Here is a 19,617-nt window from a genome sequence, read left to right as displayed (position 1 = left end):
TTCATTTCTTTCCAGCAGGGGGAGCTTTGTACCAAAATTCAAACTGCTCAGTTGAAGCTTATTAAAAAGAATGTAGATGCATTGAAGAGTGAGAAAAGAGCCTAAAGTAGAATTTCATGTTTAACCGTTTCAATACCGGGCAATTTTACACCTTCCTGCCCAGGCCATTTTTCACGTTTCAGCGCTCTCACACTTTGAATGACAATTGCGCGGTCATACAACATTGTACCCAAACTAAAATTTTATAATTTTCTTCACACAACTAGAGCTTTCTTTTGGTGGTATTTAATCACCGCTGGGGTTTTTATTTTTTGCTAAATTAACAAAAAAAGACCAAAAATTATGAAAAAAGCACGTTTTTCTTTGTTTCTGTTATAAAAGTTTACAAATAAATAATTGTTCTTCATAAATTTAGGCCGAGATGTATTCTGCTACATGTCTTTGGTGACAAAAACCCAAATTAGGATGTATTATTTAGTCTGTAGGAAAGTTATAACGTTTACAAACTATGGGATATATCTGAAAATTGATCAATCCTGAAGTACTGACTGCCAATCTAATTTCTTGAGGTCCAAGAATGTCAGAACAGTACAGATATCCCCCAAATGACCCCTTTTTGCAGAGTAGACAGTCCGACGTACTTCATAAGAGGAATGGTGAGTTTTTTGAAGTTGTATTTTTTTTGTCATAATTTTTCGGAAAATTAAAAAATTAAAAAAATTATTTTCACAATTTTTTTTTTTTACATACTGTCACCAGTGCAGTACAGCGTCATCATATAAGTGGCATGGCGGTGATCAGGGACACTGACTGGTGACAGTATGGGAAAAAAAAAAAATATATATATATATTTTTTTTTTTATTATTATTTTTAATTTTTTATTACTTTTTTTTATTTTTTTTAAAGATTTTTTTTCATAATTTACTATGACCAAAGTAGTACAATGTTACCATAGTAACATTGTACTACTTTGGGGAAGTGATCAGTATTTTTTTTTTTTTTTTTTACACAATTTGCTTATAGCAAAGAATTACTTTGCTATAAGCAAGCATTCATTCGATTCATTCAGGTTTTTTTTTTTTTTTGTGCTTAGCTGTGATTTGCTCACAGCTAATCACATGACATGTGCATGTGATTAGCTGTGACCATTCACAGCTAGGCACTAGTATACAATGGATGGCATGAATGAAGCCATCTATTGTATACAACTGTCATGTGACCTGCTGTGATTGGTCACAGCAGGTCACATGGTACCAGCAACGGGGGCCGGTACTCAGATCTGTCATCGGCCGTGCCGAGGTACACGGCGGGTGACAGATCGCGCCGCTGCGAGGCTCTGCATTACCGCAAACTGCGCATGTGCGGGTGCACGCCAAATGGCGTGCACCCGGAATGCCGATGCGCTTTTGAAGCCGCCAAACGGCCATTGGCCGGGCGGCTAATGGTTAACATCCTGAAACGTCATCTACCTTCCTACCTTGGCCAATCAGATGAAGCTTTGCATTCACTAATGAAAATACAAGGCTTGCCTAATCTCGATAACATCATCAAGAATGCTAATGGTGGCAAGAGCACCCATCTTCCTCAGCGAAAGAAGCCTAAGAAACCTATTATTATTATTATTTTTATTGATATTATACAGGATTTATATAGTGCCAACAGTTTGCTTTACAAAATGAAGGCAGACATTACAGTTACAATACAATTTGGTACAAGAGGAAAGAGAGAGCCCTGCTTGTTAGGTTCTCTCCCTCTCCCTTAACTATTAAGAAACATCTCATTTTCATTTTTTCTTGACCTTTTCATCATGACCCCCCAAGCTTGACTCTCCGACCTCCCGCAAGTCCTGGTACTCCCAAGTCTGCCATAATCTAGACAAACCTTCCACTGCACGAAGGTGCACATCCACTTTCCATACTGGGGAATGTTTATGTTTGTTGTTGAATGTTGTTGGCTATCCTTTGTAGACACTTGGACAGCGTGCATCTCAGACAATTGGATGCAGGAGGTGATATCCCAGGACTACAAATTGGAGCTTCTATCCCTAAACCTCCCCTATTCTGAATTCAGGTATTATTGCTCTAGTTCCTATGGTAGAACAAGCTCCAGGGGCTTTTTTTTACAATTTGTTAACTTTTACTAAGCCCAAAGGGGGAATGCACCTCATTCTGTATGTCAGTGCTCTGTTTTCAAGTCCAAAACCTTGCACATGGATTCTACCAAATCTTCATCAGGGAGACTTTCTGGCTTTTGTGGGCATTCAAAGATATTTGCATGTTCCCATCTTTCTGCATCAGTGATCACTACGCTTTTCTGTGAGGTGTTTTGTCCCTTATTTGCACCTCCGGTGTCCACCAAATTACTGGTCCCAGTACTGGCCCTGCTGTGCTCTTCTGGCATTCCAGTTGTGGGATATTTAGACAACCTCTTGTCCAGAGGACAGTAGGCATGGGCTGTGTCAAACAGCATGACTTGACTGTGCAGACATTACAAAGGTTCAGATTGATCCTGAACCTTCAGATATTTTTGCTGGAAGAGATTAGCCCTGGACATAGTTTAGGCTAGAGCGTTCCTTCCATCCAGCCTTTTTGAGCATCCTTCCACCCCAGGAGTTTCTGTGTGGGAAAATCTTCTCTTTCTAGCATCTGCATCTGGACCAGCATTTGGCTGTCAGCACCATCAAAGGTCAGCCATTTGTCTATTCTGTTCTGTTTTACCTTTTGATTAGACCTTTGTACAGGGGGCCTCCCCCATCCCCACTCATCTGTTCCCCTGTGAGTCAGTAGGGTCTGAATTTGTTTTTCTCTGTATTTCAGAAACTGCCTTTTGAACCTGTTAGAGACATTCCTCTCTCTACTATCAACCACAAAGTGACATTCCTTTTAGCCATCACCTCTGCAAGTTGAATGTCTGAAATGGCGGCCTTACACTGCAAGGATCCATTTCTTGTTTTGCATAGGCTGTTGTTGAAGGCCAATAAGAATTTTCCCTCCATTATCTTGATGTAATTCCCGCTGTTACCTCTCAGCCACTGCTTCTTTCAGGAAGACTAATTCCTTTTCTTTCATCCCGGATGGACATTGTAAGGGTTCATTGGCTTTTCATTCAACCATTTCTAGGTAGAATTCCAAGGAGCAATCTACTAGATCCGCAAGTGCTTCTTGGAATGTTTGCCAAATTTTTCCCAGATTTGCAAGGCTGCCACGTGGTCTGTTCACACCCTTTCTTTGTTCTACCAGGTGGACATTTTGGCCTCATCTGATGCCAGCTTCCAATATAAGCCCCTTTTAAGCAGCTCTTTGAACTGCAGGCAATCTCCAGATTTGTTTTTTTTCTCGTTAGTGATTGTTTTCTTTCCCATCAGTTGGACTGCTTTTGGACAATCCAAAGGTAAAGACTTCCTGCATCCCTTAATGTGTGAGAAGAAGATAGGATTCTTTTGGTCGTCATAAAATTCCTTTTTTTGGAGTCCAGTTAGGGACCCTTGGCATGCTTGAGGGATTAACCTGGGTTGGTGTATAGGTTTTATTGTTTGCCATTGTCTACTCCTGCAGGTGGCAATATAACTTAAATGTTAAAGGATAAGGTTACCTTTTTGCAGGTAAAAAAATTTAGCATTTATAATTTTTTTTAATTGGGAGCCTGTAAAGCATTGCATTCGTGATCGGCATATCGCAGGTGCAGTGCAGGGCTCTTGCAGACTGTCAGTGTAAGCTCTCTGCTTGTACCTCATATGGGTAGGCAGTTACACACTAACAGTAAACGTCAGTGAATTACCGTGAGCGCTCAACAGCGCCCTGGCTGTCGGTACTTGTAGTTCTCCCATTCACAAAATTTTGTGAAAGAATCATGCAGCTGGGAGGATGGAGCCCTGCACGACCACAGATTTTTAAAATTGTGACAGCCGGTGTGGGGAGAGGATCCCCAGCCTGCTGTCACAGCAGGGACTCGGTGGGGGAGCGCAGGGGCAGCTGCATCAGTAACATAATACATGTTACACCCTGAGCTCAAGTGTAACCAGTAATAAGTAATAAAAGGTGAACGTATCCTTTAAAGCAGGGTTTAAAATATCAAGTCCTGAGCTACTAGCCAGGTCTTAAGAGTTACTCGCCACTCACAAACACACACAAACAGAGACACCTGTACACACACACAGACATGTATATACACACACACAGAAACATATACACACACGCACAGAGACACATGTACCCACCCACACACACATACAGACACACGTATACACACACAGGCACGTACAGACACGTATTCATGTACAGACACAGAAACACACACGCACAGACACATGTACATACACATGTACATGCGCACACACAGACACATGTACACACACACACATACATGTACATACACGCAGACACATGTACAGATACACACATGTACATACACACAAACACACATATGTACGCACGCATGCTGTTAAGTGCTCTCTCCTTTCCCCTGAAGCCACCACTGGCTGACAGAGGATCATGTGACCAGAGTGAGCTGAAATTAGGTAGGCACACACGTACACACACACACACCTATATAAAGTTGCAGTACTTCGTTGTTCACTCACAGAGCCGGGTACTGCACTCTAGGGGGAGGCAGAGAGCACAGCACACTCTCCTTCCTTTGCTTTCACTGCGCTCAGCTATTGAGCAGTCTGACAGCTCCCGGTGCCAATGACAGATCCGGCCTGAGCTCCGAGCCTGCTCAGCAAGACGGTCCTGGGGGACACGCTCGCCCCCACCATAATTTCCACTCACCATTGACAAGCAGGCGAGTGGAAATTTCAAGACCTGCTTTAAAGACTCAGTAGACTCCAAGAAAAAAGATTTTAAAGCGCAACTACATTGCATATGAGCACCACAAAAACGCTATTACATTTATTTTTAATATTCAAAGCAAACACATCCATCCATCCGTTTTTATTTTCTGAGAAATCACTTTGAAAAACACCCCCAGCATTTTAGGCTTTGGACATATAGAGTAGGGGCAAATGATTAATGTAGAATTTTATTCCTGGATTCCATCTACCCTTAACTCAGGAACGAGGGTGTGCTTGGCTGAGAAAATCCTTCCTCCCTTCCTGTAGACTCCTGGAATGTATGATATTATTTGCTTAGACCAGGAAACCAGGAAGTAACTGAAAAAATGTAAAAAAAAGAAAAAAAAAAAGAAAGTTTAACACAAGTAAATATGATATACTTTCCTATCTACTTACTAATGATAACAACATAAGGAATAAACATAGTCTGTTGATTGAGAGAGTAAAGTTCAGCTTTAAGGGAAGTACAAAAATCCTATTTTTTCATTTATAATTTTTTTTTTTTTTTTAAATGGCATTTTTAAATATACAAAAATGAATATTAAAGCTGTTTGGACTAAGTGGTTCAATAGGGAGGTAAGCAATGTTTTTTTAACCTTTTCTTACAGACCAAGCCAAGATGTTTGTGAAGGTATTCAGTGAGATTGACAGGATGCCACAGTTGCTGGCCTACTATTACAAATGCCACAAGGTATGTACACCTGTTCTTCCTTCTCTATCGTGTGAAAATTGTGTTTATACTGGGGAAGTGTTCTCTTTTTGCAGTTTACAGCATTCAGTTTGACAGGTTTAACCGACTCATTAAAGTCAATCTGCTAGAAAACTCCTTACAACCACCACCCATACTCATTCTTACCAGTTTTAAAAAAAAGAAAAGAAACAAAAAACCCACCAAACACTTTTTTTTTTGTACCCTCCTAGGTCCGTAGTTGCATGACCCACTGCAGTGCCTCTTCTGCTAGTAAAAACTGGTCATTCACTGCAGCAGTCCGGGCCCTCCATTGACTTGTTGCTGCCCCTCATCAGGACATCAGGACATCAGCTCATCGCTAGGGTCTTCTGGACTCTGACAGTTAATGGGAAAGGTCCACTTCACCAGGGAGCAAAGTGGAAACCCATAGAAGGAAACATCCCAATCAGCAGTTTAGAAGACAAAAGAAATTGGTGGGATGAATTGTATTTTCTTTTTTTTCCACTAATTTCGAGATCAGAGTTTAAAAAAATATCTTTAGCCAAAAAACATTTTTTTTATGTTTTGAATGGACTTGGACTGAGAAGCCCCCTTTCCTTTTGAAGGAGATTTCCCTACCTTTACACTCCCAGTGATGAGGATCACTGGGACAGGAAATTAAATGGAAGGATCTCCAATGGGGTCACATGAATGCTCTTTGCATCATCATGGCCTGCCCATCCTTGGAAGAAGATCAGAAGAAAAAAATAGGACCCCTGTGCAAATATGGTATAGGTCTGAAGACACCTGGAAATGTTAAAGTAAATTAAAACAAATATCAGGACATTTGTAGTGTGTGTGCGCAAATATACAGTGTGTGTGTGTGTGTATTCACCAGTGTGTGTCTGGCTGTGTTTACTTTTAATACAGGTATTTATATAGTGATGACAATTTACATGACATTTACACATTCTATTGTACTTTCACACCAGCTCCTGCCCTTTTGGAGCTTAAGGGCCCTATCTCTCATGCATTCACATTCTAGGCCAGTTTAGACACAAACCAATTAACCTACCAGCATGTCTTTGGAATGTGGAAGGAAACCCACACAGGCACAGGGAGAATGTGCGCAAACTACATACAAGTAATGTCTTAGTTGGGATTCAAACCAAGACATAAGGGCTAACCACTAAGCCATTGTGCTGCCTAATGTTTAGTTATGTTTGAAGGTAATGTATTGGAAAATTCTAAAATGAATGAGTGAGATGTTTTATTACCCTTGTGTAGTGTGTAATTCTGTATATTCAAAATAGCAGCCTGTCTGTTCCTTCTATAATGCAGACAATGTTTCTTTTTTAGCAACTCGGCACAGACATGGTGTTCTAATATTCTTTTCTGAAAGCAGTTCTGTCAGTCTCTTCAGACCCATAGACCGAAAGCCTGTGCTAAAATATTGATGACCTTCCTTTTGAAAATGCTATTTGACTGGTAGTTAGGCTGAGCCTCTGCCTTAAAGTGGTTGTAAAGGCTAAAGGATTTTTGCCTTCATGCATTCTATGCATGAAGGTAAAAAACTTTCTTTCTGCAGCAGCGCCCCTGGCCTCCCCTTAAACATACCTGAACCCTATCTTGATCCAGTGATGTGCACAAGAGCCTCAGCTCTCTTGGGTCTCTCCCTCCTCATTGGCTGAGGCAGCAATGGTAGCTATTGCTCCAGCTACTGTGAATCTGAGCCAGTGAGGAGAGAGCAGGAGAGAGTCCAAGCTGGTTTCCTTGTGTGAACGGATAGGAATGAGCCTGCTCAGGTGCCCCCATAGCAAACTGCTTGCTATGGGGGCACAAGGCAGGAGGGAGGGGTCTGGAGCACTAGCGGGGGACCCGAGAATAGGAGGATTGAGGCTACTCTGTGCATAGCCATTACGCAGAGCAGGTAAGTATAACATATTTGTGTGACGGGAGTCACTTTGGGTGGGGGGCCCATGGAACCCAGCTCACTTTGGAGAGGTGGGGAGACCCCTGTCTCAGCTCCCCATATCCCTCTTATGTGTAAATCACCCTGTGCCTGTTAGGGGTACAGGGTGATCTGTCCTAATATTGTGTGGGCTTTGTCTTAGACTGTGGTGACATGTTTAGGAGATAGGTGGGGTGGGGGGTTGTTGATTGTTTAATGTTATGTGGCTGCATCCCATTGTTCTATTGTTTGTCTGGCTTGAGAGCAAACTATTATGGGATGTATGTGTTTATGTGTATTGGCTTAGTGGGCGGGGGGGGGGGTGTCTCCAGCAGCCCTCCCTCCTGATGGGACTGTCTGCTGGTTTGAAATTTGAATACCTGTGTGTCTCTTGTTACCAAATGTAAATTTCCCCGCCCTGTGTCATTATGCAGGGAGGGGGGATTGTCCCCTGAGTGTATGTATCTTGTATCTGTGTTCAAATAAAGTAGTCTACCTCTGAATTACTTCAAATCTGGTGTCGTCGGGGGTAACAATAGCCAGATTCACTGGTCGCATGTTCCAGAGCCTGAGAAGCAGCTTCTTGACAATGATACCCAGTCGTGGGTGTCTGGGGTCTGTTACAGTTTGTTATTAAAAAAAATTTCCTTTTAGAATCACTTTAATTACAAAAATGTAATAATCATTATGTGTAATTGCTAGTGCCTTGTCCAGCCATTTTTGTAGCAGTACGTTTCTGTGATCATGTGTACATCTGCTACCTTGGCTTATGGTATGGATAAATATCTCTTAATCATCATTATAGGTAAGCAACATTCCCGCATTCCTTGTCAGCAGTGAACATAGTGGTTTCTTAAATTTACATAATAATTTGAACAACCCCAGCAGAGACCGATAACCAGCTCTTATGTACCGTTGCAGGTTTGTGTGTTTGACAAATAGTGACACAGATTGTCCTTTGTTCCAGTAGGAAAATGGCCCAGTCTCTGGGAGGTGTGCAGTGTCCTATAATACTTCAGGACAGTACATACTGTAACACAGGGGAACCTAGTGACGTCCTCTCCGTCTACTAGCTTTTAGATGTTTGCTTTAAACGTGACCCCTTCACTGCCAACACAATGGGTGGGGAGCATTAAAACAAATTCACTCTCCTGCAAGTCCAAATTACTTATCTGTGTTGTGCAAGCCAAGATTTCCTATAAAATACTGGGTAAATGTCCTTTCTGTACGGTAAGAATGTGACCTTTCCCTCTTGGCCACAACTGAGGTGTATTATCAATGACAAAGAGCAATCATGCGTTCCTGTGTTGCTCAACGGAAGACAATGTAATGGTTGAAATGATACCAAAGTTGAATTGGAAAACTAAGCTGTGATATGCATACAGGGGGGGACCTATTTGACCAGGGCTGTGGTTTTCTTCCACATGTTGATGTGTTCCATCTTGGCATCCCACTGCCAAACTTTGAGCAGTCTCTTTCCTCGGTTAAATGAGAGAATTGGGTACTCCTGGCTCCAGGCCAGTGGCAGGGTCACTTTGCTGGTAATGTGCCCTCCCAGCAGCCTCTGGTTTTTATCGGACGTCCTCTGACCCTCTCTGATTTTGTGTACTCTCCAGCCTTTTTTGCATGGTTTGTTGTTCCTTACCATACCATTCTATACACTATATACTGCTCCCCCCACCCTATTCTCTGCATACTGTGATTCCCTTCTCTGCAGTTGTCTGGGTACTTTACTTCTGGTTTCCTAAGCAGCCTGTCTGTCCATCTCTGCTGATATTCATGAAGGCAGAGTGCACCTCCCACCCAGGTCCTCTGTTTATTTTTGGTCTCTCCTCCTGGCCCTCAATCTTAAACTGGCTGATCATCCTAGGTGATCTGTACACTGAAAGGACCCTGTATATTGAGTAATGGCTACAAGAAAGTACAAAAACTTCATTGTATCCTGTACAGAGAAGCAGCTCTCACAGCTTTCCTTACTTCAGGTTCGGCCCCCTGTTTTTCACAGATGAGTGATCCTGTGTAAATTGTGTGCTTTTGATTGGATGTAGGGGAAATATGGCTGCAGATAAACAGTTACAACGTATGTAACAGGATTTGTTACATATCTGTTTACAACCACTGTAACCAGTATTTGTGACACGTGACAATGAAATTAAATAGATAATTAAATCTAGTTACTGCATATACGTTAATATATACAGTGGATAGCCATGGGGGAAGAAGATGTGATTTTTATTTTCTGGGTTAAAAGTATTATGTAACTAAAATGAAGTATTACAGCATTGTAAACATATGAGCACTAGGTGGCAATACAGAGCTTTAACATTTTCACATTATTGGCGCTCTGCAGGTCTTCTCAATGTTATTCTTTTTATAGAACACTTTATTTTTTTTCTTTTAGCGTTTTTTGTAAGTGAACTTGTCACTTTTTGTTTTTAAGTGTCTAAGATTTCAGTGACTGATAAATTACAGAACCCGCCTAGTCAGAGGACAATAGTTCTTAGGTTAAAAAAACAAAGATCAAGAAAAAATAGACAAGTACATTGTATTCTCAGATATCCAAATCCACAGATGATTCAGAGGAAGGCAAAAAAAACTTATAAAGGATGACAGTAAACTTGCTAGAGCCTTAGTGCCCAACCTACGGCCCAGAGGTTACATGCAGCCCTTTGGTACTTTACTTTGGGGCCCCACCAAACAATAATGTGTTTCCCTATTGCCCCAATGATTCCTAGAAGTCTCATGTAATATGTTTCCGGTCTGTGACTGTCACCTAAAGCACGTCCCCTGTTTCCAAAAACTCCTATAGTATGTTCATAGTCTGACAGTGTCCTGCAGCAGTCCAACCTCTGACCATCTCTGTATCATGTCTGCAATCTCTGACTGTATCTTATATCATATCTGCAGTCTCTGACCCCCTCTTGTATCATGTCTGCAGTCTCTGATCATCTCCTGTTTCATGTCTGCAGTCTCTGACCCCCTCTTGCATCGTGTCTGCAGTCTCTGACCACCTCTTGCATCGTGTCTGCAGTCTCTGACTATCGCTTGTATCATGTCTGCAGTCTCTGACCATCTCCTGTATTGTGTCTGCAATCTTTGACCACCTCTTGCATCATGTCTGGAGTCTTTGACCATCTTCTGCATATTGTCATAATCTCTGACCATCTCCTTTACCATGTTCAGAGTCTTTGACCGTCTCTTGTTTCCTGTCCGCAGTCTTTGACCATCCCTTGCATTATCTCCACAGTCTCTGAACATCTTCTGTATCATGTCTGTAGTCTCTGACCATCTCTTGTATCCTGCCTGCAGTCTCCGACCATCTCTTGAATTATCTTTACAGTCTGTGACCATCTCTTGAATTATCTTTACAGTCTCTGACCATCTCTTGCATTATATCCACAGTCTCTGACCATCTCTTTCATTATAGCCACAATCTCCGTCCATCTTTTGCATTATGTATGCAGCCTCTGACCATCTCCTGCATTATGTCTACAATGTCTAACTATATCCTGCATTATGTCTCTGACCATCTTCTTTATCATGTCCACAGTCTCTGACCATCTCTTGCATCCTGTGCACAGTCTCTGACCATCTCTTGCATCCTTTTCACAGTCTCTGAACATCTTCTGTATTGTGTCTGCAGTCTCTGATCGTCCCTTGTACCCCATCTGTATTCTCTGACTGTCTCTTTTATTATATCCACATGCTCTGACCATCTCTTCTTTCCTGTCCGCAGTCTCTGACCATCTCCTGTCCGCAGTCTCTGACCATCTCCTGTCCGCAGTCTCTGACCATCTCCTGTCCGCAGTCTCTGACCATCTCCTGTCCGCAGTCTCTGACCATCTCCTGTCCGCAGTCTCTGACCGTCTCTTGCATCATGCAGATAGTCTTTTACAATATCCAATTGTGTGTCTGCTGTCTCTGACACTTAATTTGGCCCTTTTAGTGATAACTAGAGCTGCACTTGAGGCCCCCCATATCATGAAAGTTGACCAACATTGTGATGTAGGAATGCATGTAGAGTTTAACTTTATGTAGAGTTTAAGTATATGACTCTAAACCTTTTTTTCATTTTTATCATTAGGTACAGCTGGTGTCTGTGTGGCAGGAGTTGTGTCAGAGTGAGATGCCCTTGGATCGACAGCTGACGGATTTCTATGACACCTTGCTGAGTGCATGGCACACACAGCTGCAGTGGGTCTCCCAGGTATGCCCTGTACACCTGACAAATGAACAGTTTCATTTTTATGAGCGTCTATTTAATCTAGTGTAGCATATCATTTTGGGGGTGTTAATCAATCTCCCTCTCTCCCCTTCTCTTTTGCTCTTCAAATAAGCTTTATTGACAGGACCAAATATATTATGGCATTGCCAAAGCAATGAAGGGGTTATGTGGTGGATCAGGGTATGGAAAGAATAACTTGTAGGACATTATTAGGAGTAAAAGATGATATAAAGAGAATAGAAGGTGCATCCAGAAATTTTATTTCCTTTTTGTTTTTTTTAGCTGCTTATTTACAACCTACAGGCTTTTGAATCAGCACTAAGGGCTCATGTACACTTGCTTTGACTTCAACACACATTAAAGCGCCTAATGCTTTTTTGAAGCTTTAATGAAGCTTGGCAAATGCCGTGTGTGTGTTTTATTTGTTTTAAAGTGGCCCAGTAGAACCCCAGCTCAGTAGTACCCCCACTTAGCAGATCCCCAGCTCATTTGTACCCTTGCTCAGCAGATCCCCAGCTCATTAGTACCCTTGCTCAGCAGATCCCCAGCTCATTAGTACCCTCGTTCAGCAGATCCCCAGCTCATTAGTACCCTAGTTCAGCAGATCCCCTGCCCAGTAGTACCCCCAGCTCTGCTGATTCTCCACTCAGTAGTGCCCCCAGCTTTGCTGATCCCCTGCTAAAAAGTACCCGTAGCTCTACCGATTCTCTACTCGGTAGTACTCCCAGCTTTGCTGATCTGCTGTTCAGTATTAACGCCAAACTCTGTCTATCCCCTGCTCTATAGTAACCTTCAGCTCTGTTGATCCTCTTGTTTGCTGATCCTCTTTCTATGGTACGCTATTGCCTCCCGCAATATTGCTGCCACACTATGCACCATGTCAGGGGCGGACTGACCATTTCAAAACTCGGGCACTGCCCGGGGTCAGTAGGGGGCCCCATGAGATGCCCCTGGTACCTTTTTCATAGGCATTTTTGAGTTTGGGCAAGGACACGGGCCCCATGATCCCCTATTGCCTGGGGGGTCAGTAGGGGGCCCCATGAGATGCTCCTGGTACCTTTTTTCATAGGCTTTTTTGAGTTTGGGCAAGGACACAGGGGCCCCATGATCCCCTATTGCCCGGGGGCCCCATGAGTTGTCAGTCCGCCCCTGCACCATGTGTGACATTACTAGTATCTCCTGCTCCGGTCCCCCAGCTCTGCTGATCCTCTGCCACTCAGTCCTCTCTCTCCAGTCCGCTATAGCGTTCACATGTTGCACACCATGTGTGCCGTCTGCGAGGTGCTCCACTCCGATCTGGGCCCCACTCATCTTCCTGCTGCTGCTCGCTGCACACCAGATGTGATGTCTGCACCAGACACTCCCATAATATATACACAAGAAACAGAAGTGACTGCTGGTAACCTCTTTCTGGTTCGCATGTTGGTTTCCCACAGTGCATCCTGGAATATCTCATACCTGCAATACCTCCAAAACAAAGCAAAGCTAAATCGAAATAACAGCCTCTCAAAAGCTGCAGGTGCTGCTAGCAAGCTTTGTCATAGAGTTCTATAGAGGCTTTTGAAATGCTTTGAAGCACCAAAAAAGCGACATGGCATATAATTTTTGAAGCAAAGTATAAACAGGATTGAACGATTACCATTTTATTTAGTGACAGGTGCTTTGATTGGCACTCAAAGCGCTTTAAAAGAGCATGTCCAGTGCCACATTTTGAAGCAAGTGTAAACGAGCCCTAGCAGTGCATATAGCCATGCCAATGTAACACAGGCAGGCAAAGCCCACATGAGGCTGACAACTCTGCTCAGAATTCAGGAACAGCGTAGCAGCATTGTCACCCCATCATAGGAAACTGCATTTGTTGGACTCTTCTGGCAGGAACCAAATGTGTTTGTGGGACTTTGCAGGTGGACCAGGGGCACTTGCCATTTGGTACAACAGCACATACGTCAAGTATGTGACGTTTCTTGCAAAATAGAACACAAAGATCTGCTACACATGGATGGGCCTTATGGCTCTCTAGTCTGGACACTAAAAGCTCCATCTTGCCTGAATTATAGTCTCTCAGCAACTGAAAGGCAGCCCGGCCATATCTGTTAACCACTTCCAGACCGGACACTTTTACCCCCTTCCTGACCAGGGCAATTTTCAGCTTTCAGTGCTATCACACTTTGAATGACAATTGCGCGGTCATGCAACACTGTACCCAAATGAATTTTTTACCATTTTTTTTAGACAGATAAAGCTTTATTTTAGTGGTATTTATTCACCACTGGGATTTTTTTTTTTTTTGCTATGTAAAAGTCCAAGAATTTTGAAAAGTGTTTTTTTAAATAAAATTTTGCAAATAAATAATATTTCATCATAAATCTTTGCCAAAATTTATTCCGTTTTATCTTTTTAGTAAAAAAACAAATTAGTTTATAACCAAAAATTATAATTTTTAAACTTTTTTTTTTTTACATCTTTATTTTATTTTTTTATATTCTTATTTTTTATTTTTATTTTTTTTACATACTGTCACCCTAGCAGTACAGTGTCACCATGGTGACACTGTACTACTTGTGGGGGGTGATGAAGATTTTTTTTTAAATTTTTTTACACTGATTGCTTTTACACCCATATAGGATGTAAAAGCAATCGTTTCTCTTTCTCTCTGTCTGCATTCTTGCACTCATTGAGAAGTACTGAGTGAGCTGTGATTGGTCACAGCTTGTCTCATGGTACAAGGCTGTTGTGAATAGCCTTGTATCATGTGACCTCTGTGATCATTCACAGATTTCACACGTAGTAAGCAATGATGTCACAAGTGACATCTTGCTTACTACTTTGCATTGGCCAATCAGTGATCACATGATCGGGACCTCGTACAGAGGTCCCGTCCGACGATCGGTGTTTCACTGTGTCCGGAGGACACAGCGGGCACCGGATCGCGGTGCTGCGCGCTCCCAGGGAGTGCGCACAAGCAGGGTGCGGGGAGGCCGTTTATAAATGGCCAGCCGACCCTGCACTGCCACCGTCCGGCCGTTTATATGCAACGGCCGATCGGGAAGTGGTTAAAAGCGGCAATAGTAGACCTGTTTCTTACCATTATTCCTACTTCTTTATTGATCTTCGTGGATGGAGAATGAACAAAATGTTGCCTAATGTAGCCTTTTAAGCCAATTGTTTTCCAATAACATTGAACATGTAAAACATAATGCCATAAAATGTTATTGCAGCAAATAAGTCTATAAATGTAGACTTATCCAGAAGTGTGTAGTTAGTCCTCTGTGCAGGGAAGGCAGATGGAAAAAAGTAGATTGTAATGCATGTGTGACCAAGCCTGTGCCTCGCTCCACTGCTTCCAAACTGAGCTCAGCCTTGATGTGAGCAAGTGATAAGTTTTATGGTCTGTCCACTGGGCACTTGCGGTTTGAACCTACTTTCTTAATTGATATTCCTTTTTCTTATCTGATGTAACTTCACGTTCCCATGACCTATTTAGTCTGATACTCCTTACCTTGCAGTACACTTTAAGTGCCATGTCTCACACTGAGTGGAATTGGCTTTTTTTGAGGCCTTTGCTGGTGTTTGAGAGAATGCAGCTTCTCAGCTCACTAGAAATTTGTGCACACACTGTCCAACCAGCATATCTAACTCAACCGAAGATGGATTAAGGTAGAATGATGCCATAGATGACGTAGCAGCTTTGGCCTCCCCATGAGTTGACATTAATAGGTAAGGGGAGGGTGGGAGATGGAGAGAAAATAACTCTCCCTATCCTTGTATAATGGTTTTACTGGTACCACACCCCTAATGAAATAATTGAAAAGCAAACCCAAACCACAAAAACTTATGGGGCTTGGAAACTACCACACCGTACCAATACAAATAAAGTAAAAACATTAGATAAAATTGAACACCTTTTTATTGGGTTTAAACACCACCCATCGATGGAAAAAAATTAATCAAACATAGGCACAAAAGGGCATATAATTAAAATTAACAAAGGATGTCTACTGTAGGCAGCATTCGATATCTTAGACGTAAGGAATGTCACAGGCATCAGCCATGGCAAACAGCAGCCACTGTCTTGGACCGAAGTAGGCTCAACTATACAGATAGTATATGACATGGTAAATGGTTATCAGTGGAAATATATACATAGGTAAACAAAGAACACCCAACCATTTGACATAATAGGTGTTAATGAACAACTGGTAATACAATATCCATTTGATACCATGAAAAATGCTTTGCGTTCTAGATTCCAACGCGTTTCGTGGGACGCAACCCACTTCTTCAGGGAAAAAGGGCAAAACATAAGTGCCTAAAATAAATAAATAATAAAAAAAAAAAACAAGAACATATCAATAAATAATATAAAACAAATACATATGAACACAGCAGAACAAAGTATAATAAACAGAACAGCAGCAATTACCAGTGGATGATATCCGCAAGATCCGAGATAGCTCCTGCTAAGTATAGATCAGTGGTTCTCAACCTTCCTAATGCCGTGACCCTTTAATACAGTTCCTCATGTTGTGGTGACCCCCAACCATGAAATTATTTACCCAGTAATTATAATTCATGAGTGTCGTTTTACCTCCAATACTGCTGCTTTCAACACAGTAGCTGCTTTTAACAGAGTAGCTGCTTTCAACACAGCAGCTGCTTTCTACACAGTAGCTGCTCTTTACACATCGGAAATATGTGTTTTCTGGTGGTCTTAGGGGACCCCTGTGAAAGGGTCGTTCGATCCCCAAAGGGGATGAACCACTGGTATAGATCAATGGTATCTACTGTTTTCACTTTATTTGTATTTGTACGGTGTGGTACTTTCAAAGCCCCATTAGCTTTTGTGGTTAGGACTTTCTTTTCAATTTTGACATTAATAGGAATTGCAGTAGGCAAAGAAAACCAACACCCCCCCCCCCCTCCCCCATTTGTATTGTCTGTATTAGCAAGGCCTGCCCCATTAGACACCAACTTCCTACATATACATCCTTATTTGTGAAGGAACAGGCAGCGCACAGCTTTAACCACTTGCAGTATTCACCTGATCTACTGCAGGAGTATGAAAGTCTATAATATGGGACAGTGAGCATTTTCTTTACATAACTGCACATGGGAACGCACAATATTCCTTTCTTAACCACTTGCCGCCCTGCCACTGTAGAAATACGGCGGCAGGGCGGCACTGGCAGGCAAAACCACGTTTTAAAACGCGTGTTTTGTAAACATGGGGGGGCGCGCGAGGCGCGCCGCCACCCTATCTGTCCCCCCCGATCACCGCTGCGGATGTCAGTCGCCGGGTCACAGCCGGTCTTTACCGGCTGTTTCCCGGCGATCGGCGGCAAACAGTGACAGACAGCACAGCTGCAGTAGCTGTGCTGTCTGTCACTTCCCTGACAGCTCGAGGACAAGCTGATCGAGAAAAAAGAGTTTCTCTCTCTCGATCAGCCTTGTCCCGTCCAGCACACACCCCCGCCCCCTAGTAAAACACTCCCCTCACTCAGATAACCCTTCCCTGCAAAATAAAGTTAACCGCTTCCTCTCCAGTGCCATTAGTACAGTGTCAGTGTTTTTTTTTTTTTTTTTTGCACTGATCACTGTATTAGTGTTTTTGGGGATGTCAGTGACCCCAAGTCAGTATCCGCCAATGTCAGAATGTCCGCCGCAGTCCCGCCATAAGTCGCTGGTTGCTGCCTTAAGTCACTGATCGCCGCCATAATTTGCTGATCGCCGCCATAATTCGCTGATCACCGCCATTATTAGTATAAAAAAAAAATGAAAAATCCCAGTATCTTTCCCGCCATTTGTAAACGCTCTAACTTTCACGTAAACCAATTAATTTACGCGTATTGGATTTTTTTTTTTTAGCAAAGACATGTCGCAGAATGCATTTTGGCAGACATTGATGACTAAATTTGATTTTTGCATTTTTTTTTTTTTACTGGACATGTTTTATAGCAAAAAGTACAAAATATATATTTTTTTTTCCTAGCGCAAAAAATAAAAACCGCACAGGCAATCAAATACCACCAAAAGAAAGCTCAATTTGTGGGGAAAAAAAGGATTTCATTTATGTACCATATTGCATGACCGCACAATTGTCCGTTAAACTAGCGTAGCGCTCTATAACAGAAAAATGGCGTAAATTGCAGTATTTATACCATAGTTTGTAGACGCTATAACTTCCACACAAAGCAATCAATATACACTCATTGGGATTTTTTTTACCAAAAACATGTAGCAGAGTACATTTTGGCCTAAATTTATAACCAACTTTGAGTTTACTATATATTTTTTATAGCTGAAAGTAAAAAATATTGTTTTTCTTCAAAATTTTTGGCTTTTTTTTGCTTATAGCGTGAAAAATAAAAAACGCACAGGTGATCAAATTACACCGAAAGAAAGCTCTATTTGTGTGAAAAAAAGGACGTAAATTTTGTTTGGGTGCAGCATTGCATGACCGCGCAATTATCCGTTGAATTAGTGCAGCGCCGAGTAGCAAAAAGAGGCCTGGTCATTAAGGGGGGTAAATCCTCAGGAGGGCAAGTGGTTAATAAGACCCTGTCACTTTGCCCAGGCGGCACAAAGTGACAGTATCTCTATAAAGAGCCCCCCAACCCCCTTAGGGATCATGTAGACAGGCAATGTTTTTCTGCATTTGACATGCCATCAAACACGGTTAGCAGATTCCGATTGACTACAAAACAGTAGTTCAGAGGCAATGTGCATTCTGAATTGTGATGTACTGGTGGAGATTTGCTAAAACTGGAAAGTGGAAAATCTGGTGCAACTCTGCCTAGAAACCAATCCGCTTCCAGGTTTTATTGTCAAAGCTTAATTGAACAAGCTGAAGATAGAATCTGATTGGCTACCATACATAGCTGTACCAGATTCTAAGTGCTTTCGTTTATTAAATCTCCTCCACTGTGTTTCAGTGGAGGCAGCATTTTCTGTTGAGGTGTGCATGGAATACAAGCACAGCATTTTCTTGTCAAAACTGCATTCAAACACATGTGCTTGGATAGCAAAGGCTGCATTTGGCAAGGGTGCCCCTCTACTTTAGCACTTATATTCGCCTTGCTTGCGCTCCCTTGCCACTTCTTCCTCTAGTCACAGTCAAAGCTAAAATCTGCTTCACACCTTTGGTCATGTGGTAGCGTTTAGGCCTAGCGACTGGCTGCTGGATTTGTCATATCATATGCCGCTCCCCCCATGACCACCACCACCACCACCGCCATACCTTGAAGTTCCAGGTAGTGTCACTGACTATAATAAAGGAAGTAGCAGTGAGGGAAAATAGGCAAGTTAAAGTGTTACTAAACCCGCAACAGTAAAATCAGTCTGTATATGCAGTAAAGCATGCTTGTCATACTCACTGTGGAACCCAAGGGGTTGATCCTCTGCGTTGTGTAAAAAGTATGTTTGATCATGTCTTCTCTGGTCCTCCCCTTCTTCCAGTTCCCCCTCTTATCTCCTGATAAGACATATCACATTGAGTCACTGCACATGCTCAGTCTAGTGTGTATTGCTACAGGTTTGTTTTTTGTTTTTCTTGGGAGAGTACATGTGATCAGCACAGGGCAAATCAGCACTGCCCAGACAGGTCAGGGGTTCTACATCCTCCTAGAGAAAATTCCTCCTACAAGCTGTAACCAGTGCTCTGCTGGACACTGCTATAAGTCACAAGACTTCTCTAACTGCTGATGAGAAAAGATATTTATCAGTTTATATTTACTAAAATAATTGCTTTACCATGTTCTGTGTACTGTGGGAGACCAGAGTGAATGCAGGGTCCTGGGTTTAGTAACACTTTAAGTATAAGAGTCCTGGGGAAGGGTGGAGCATCCTTTGCAGAGACTGTCATTTTGATCAGCATGGGCAAGGTGAAAGTGTCTATTTTAAAGTTGGCACTTACTTCATTTTCTACTGCGCTCACTGCCAT

At 42.3% G+C, this 19,617-nt stretch overlaps 1 protein-coding gene across 1 annotated transcript in view; it reads left to right on the top strand.

The window, feature by feature from the left end:
* The window catches only part of COG7 (component of oligomeric golgi complex 7), a 96,996-nt gene that overhangs the window by 17,859 nt on the left and 59,520 nt on the right, over positions 1-19,617 (top strand). Inside the window, exons 6-7 of the mRNA XM_089682794.1 lie at positions 5,441-5,523; positions 11,538-11,660. Of these exons, the coding sequence (XP_089538920.1) occupies positions 5,441-5,523; positions 11,538-11,660 (206 nt within the window). The remainder of the gene's footprint in view (positions 1-5,440; positions 5,524-11,537; positions 11,661-19,617) is intronic.

This window comes from Staurois parvus, unplaced genomic scaffold, assembly GCF_062004578.1.
Source record: "Staurois parvus isolate SC_StPar_1 unplaced genomic scaffold, SC_StPar_1.0 ptg000018l, whole genome shotgun sequence".
Lineage (NCBI taxonomy): Eukaryota > Metazoa > Chordata > Amphibia > Anura > Ranidae > Staurois > Staurois parvus.
Note: the sequence above shows the minus strand (reverse complement) of the source record. Positions and strands in the feature narration are given on the sequence as shown.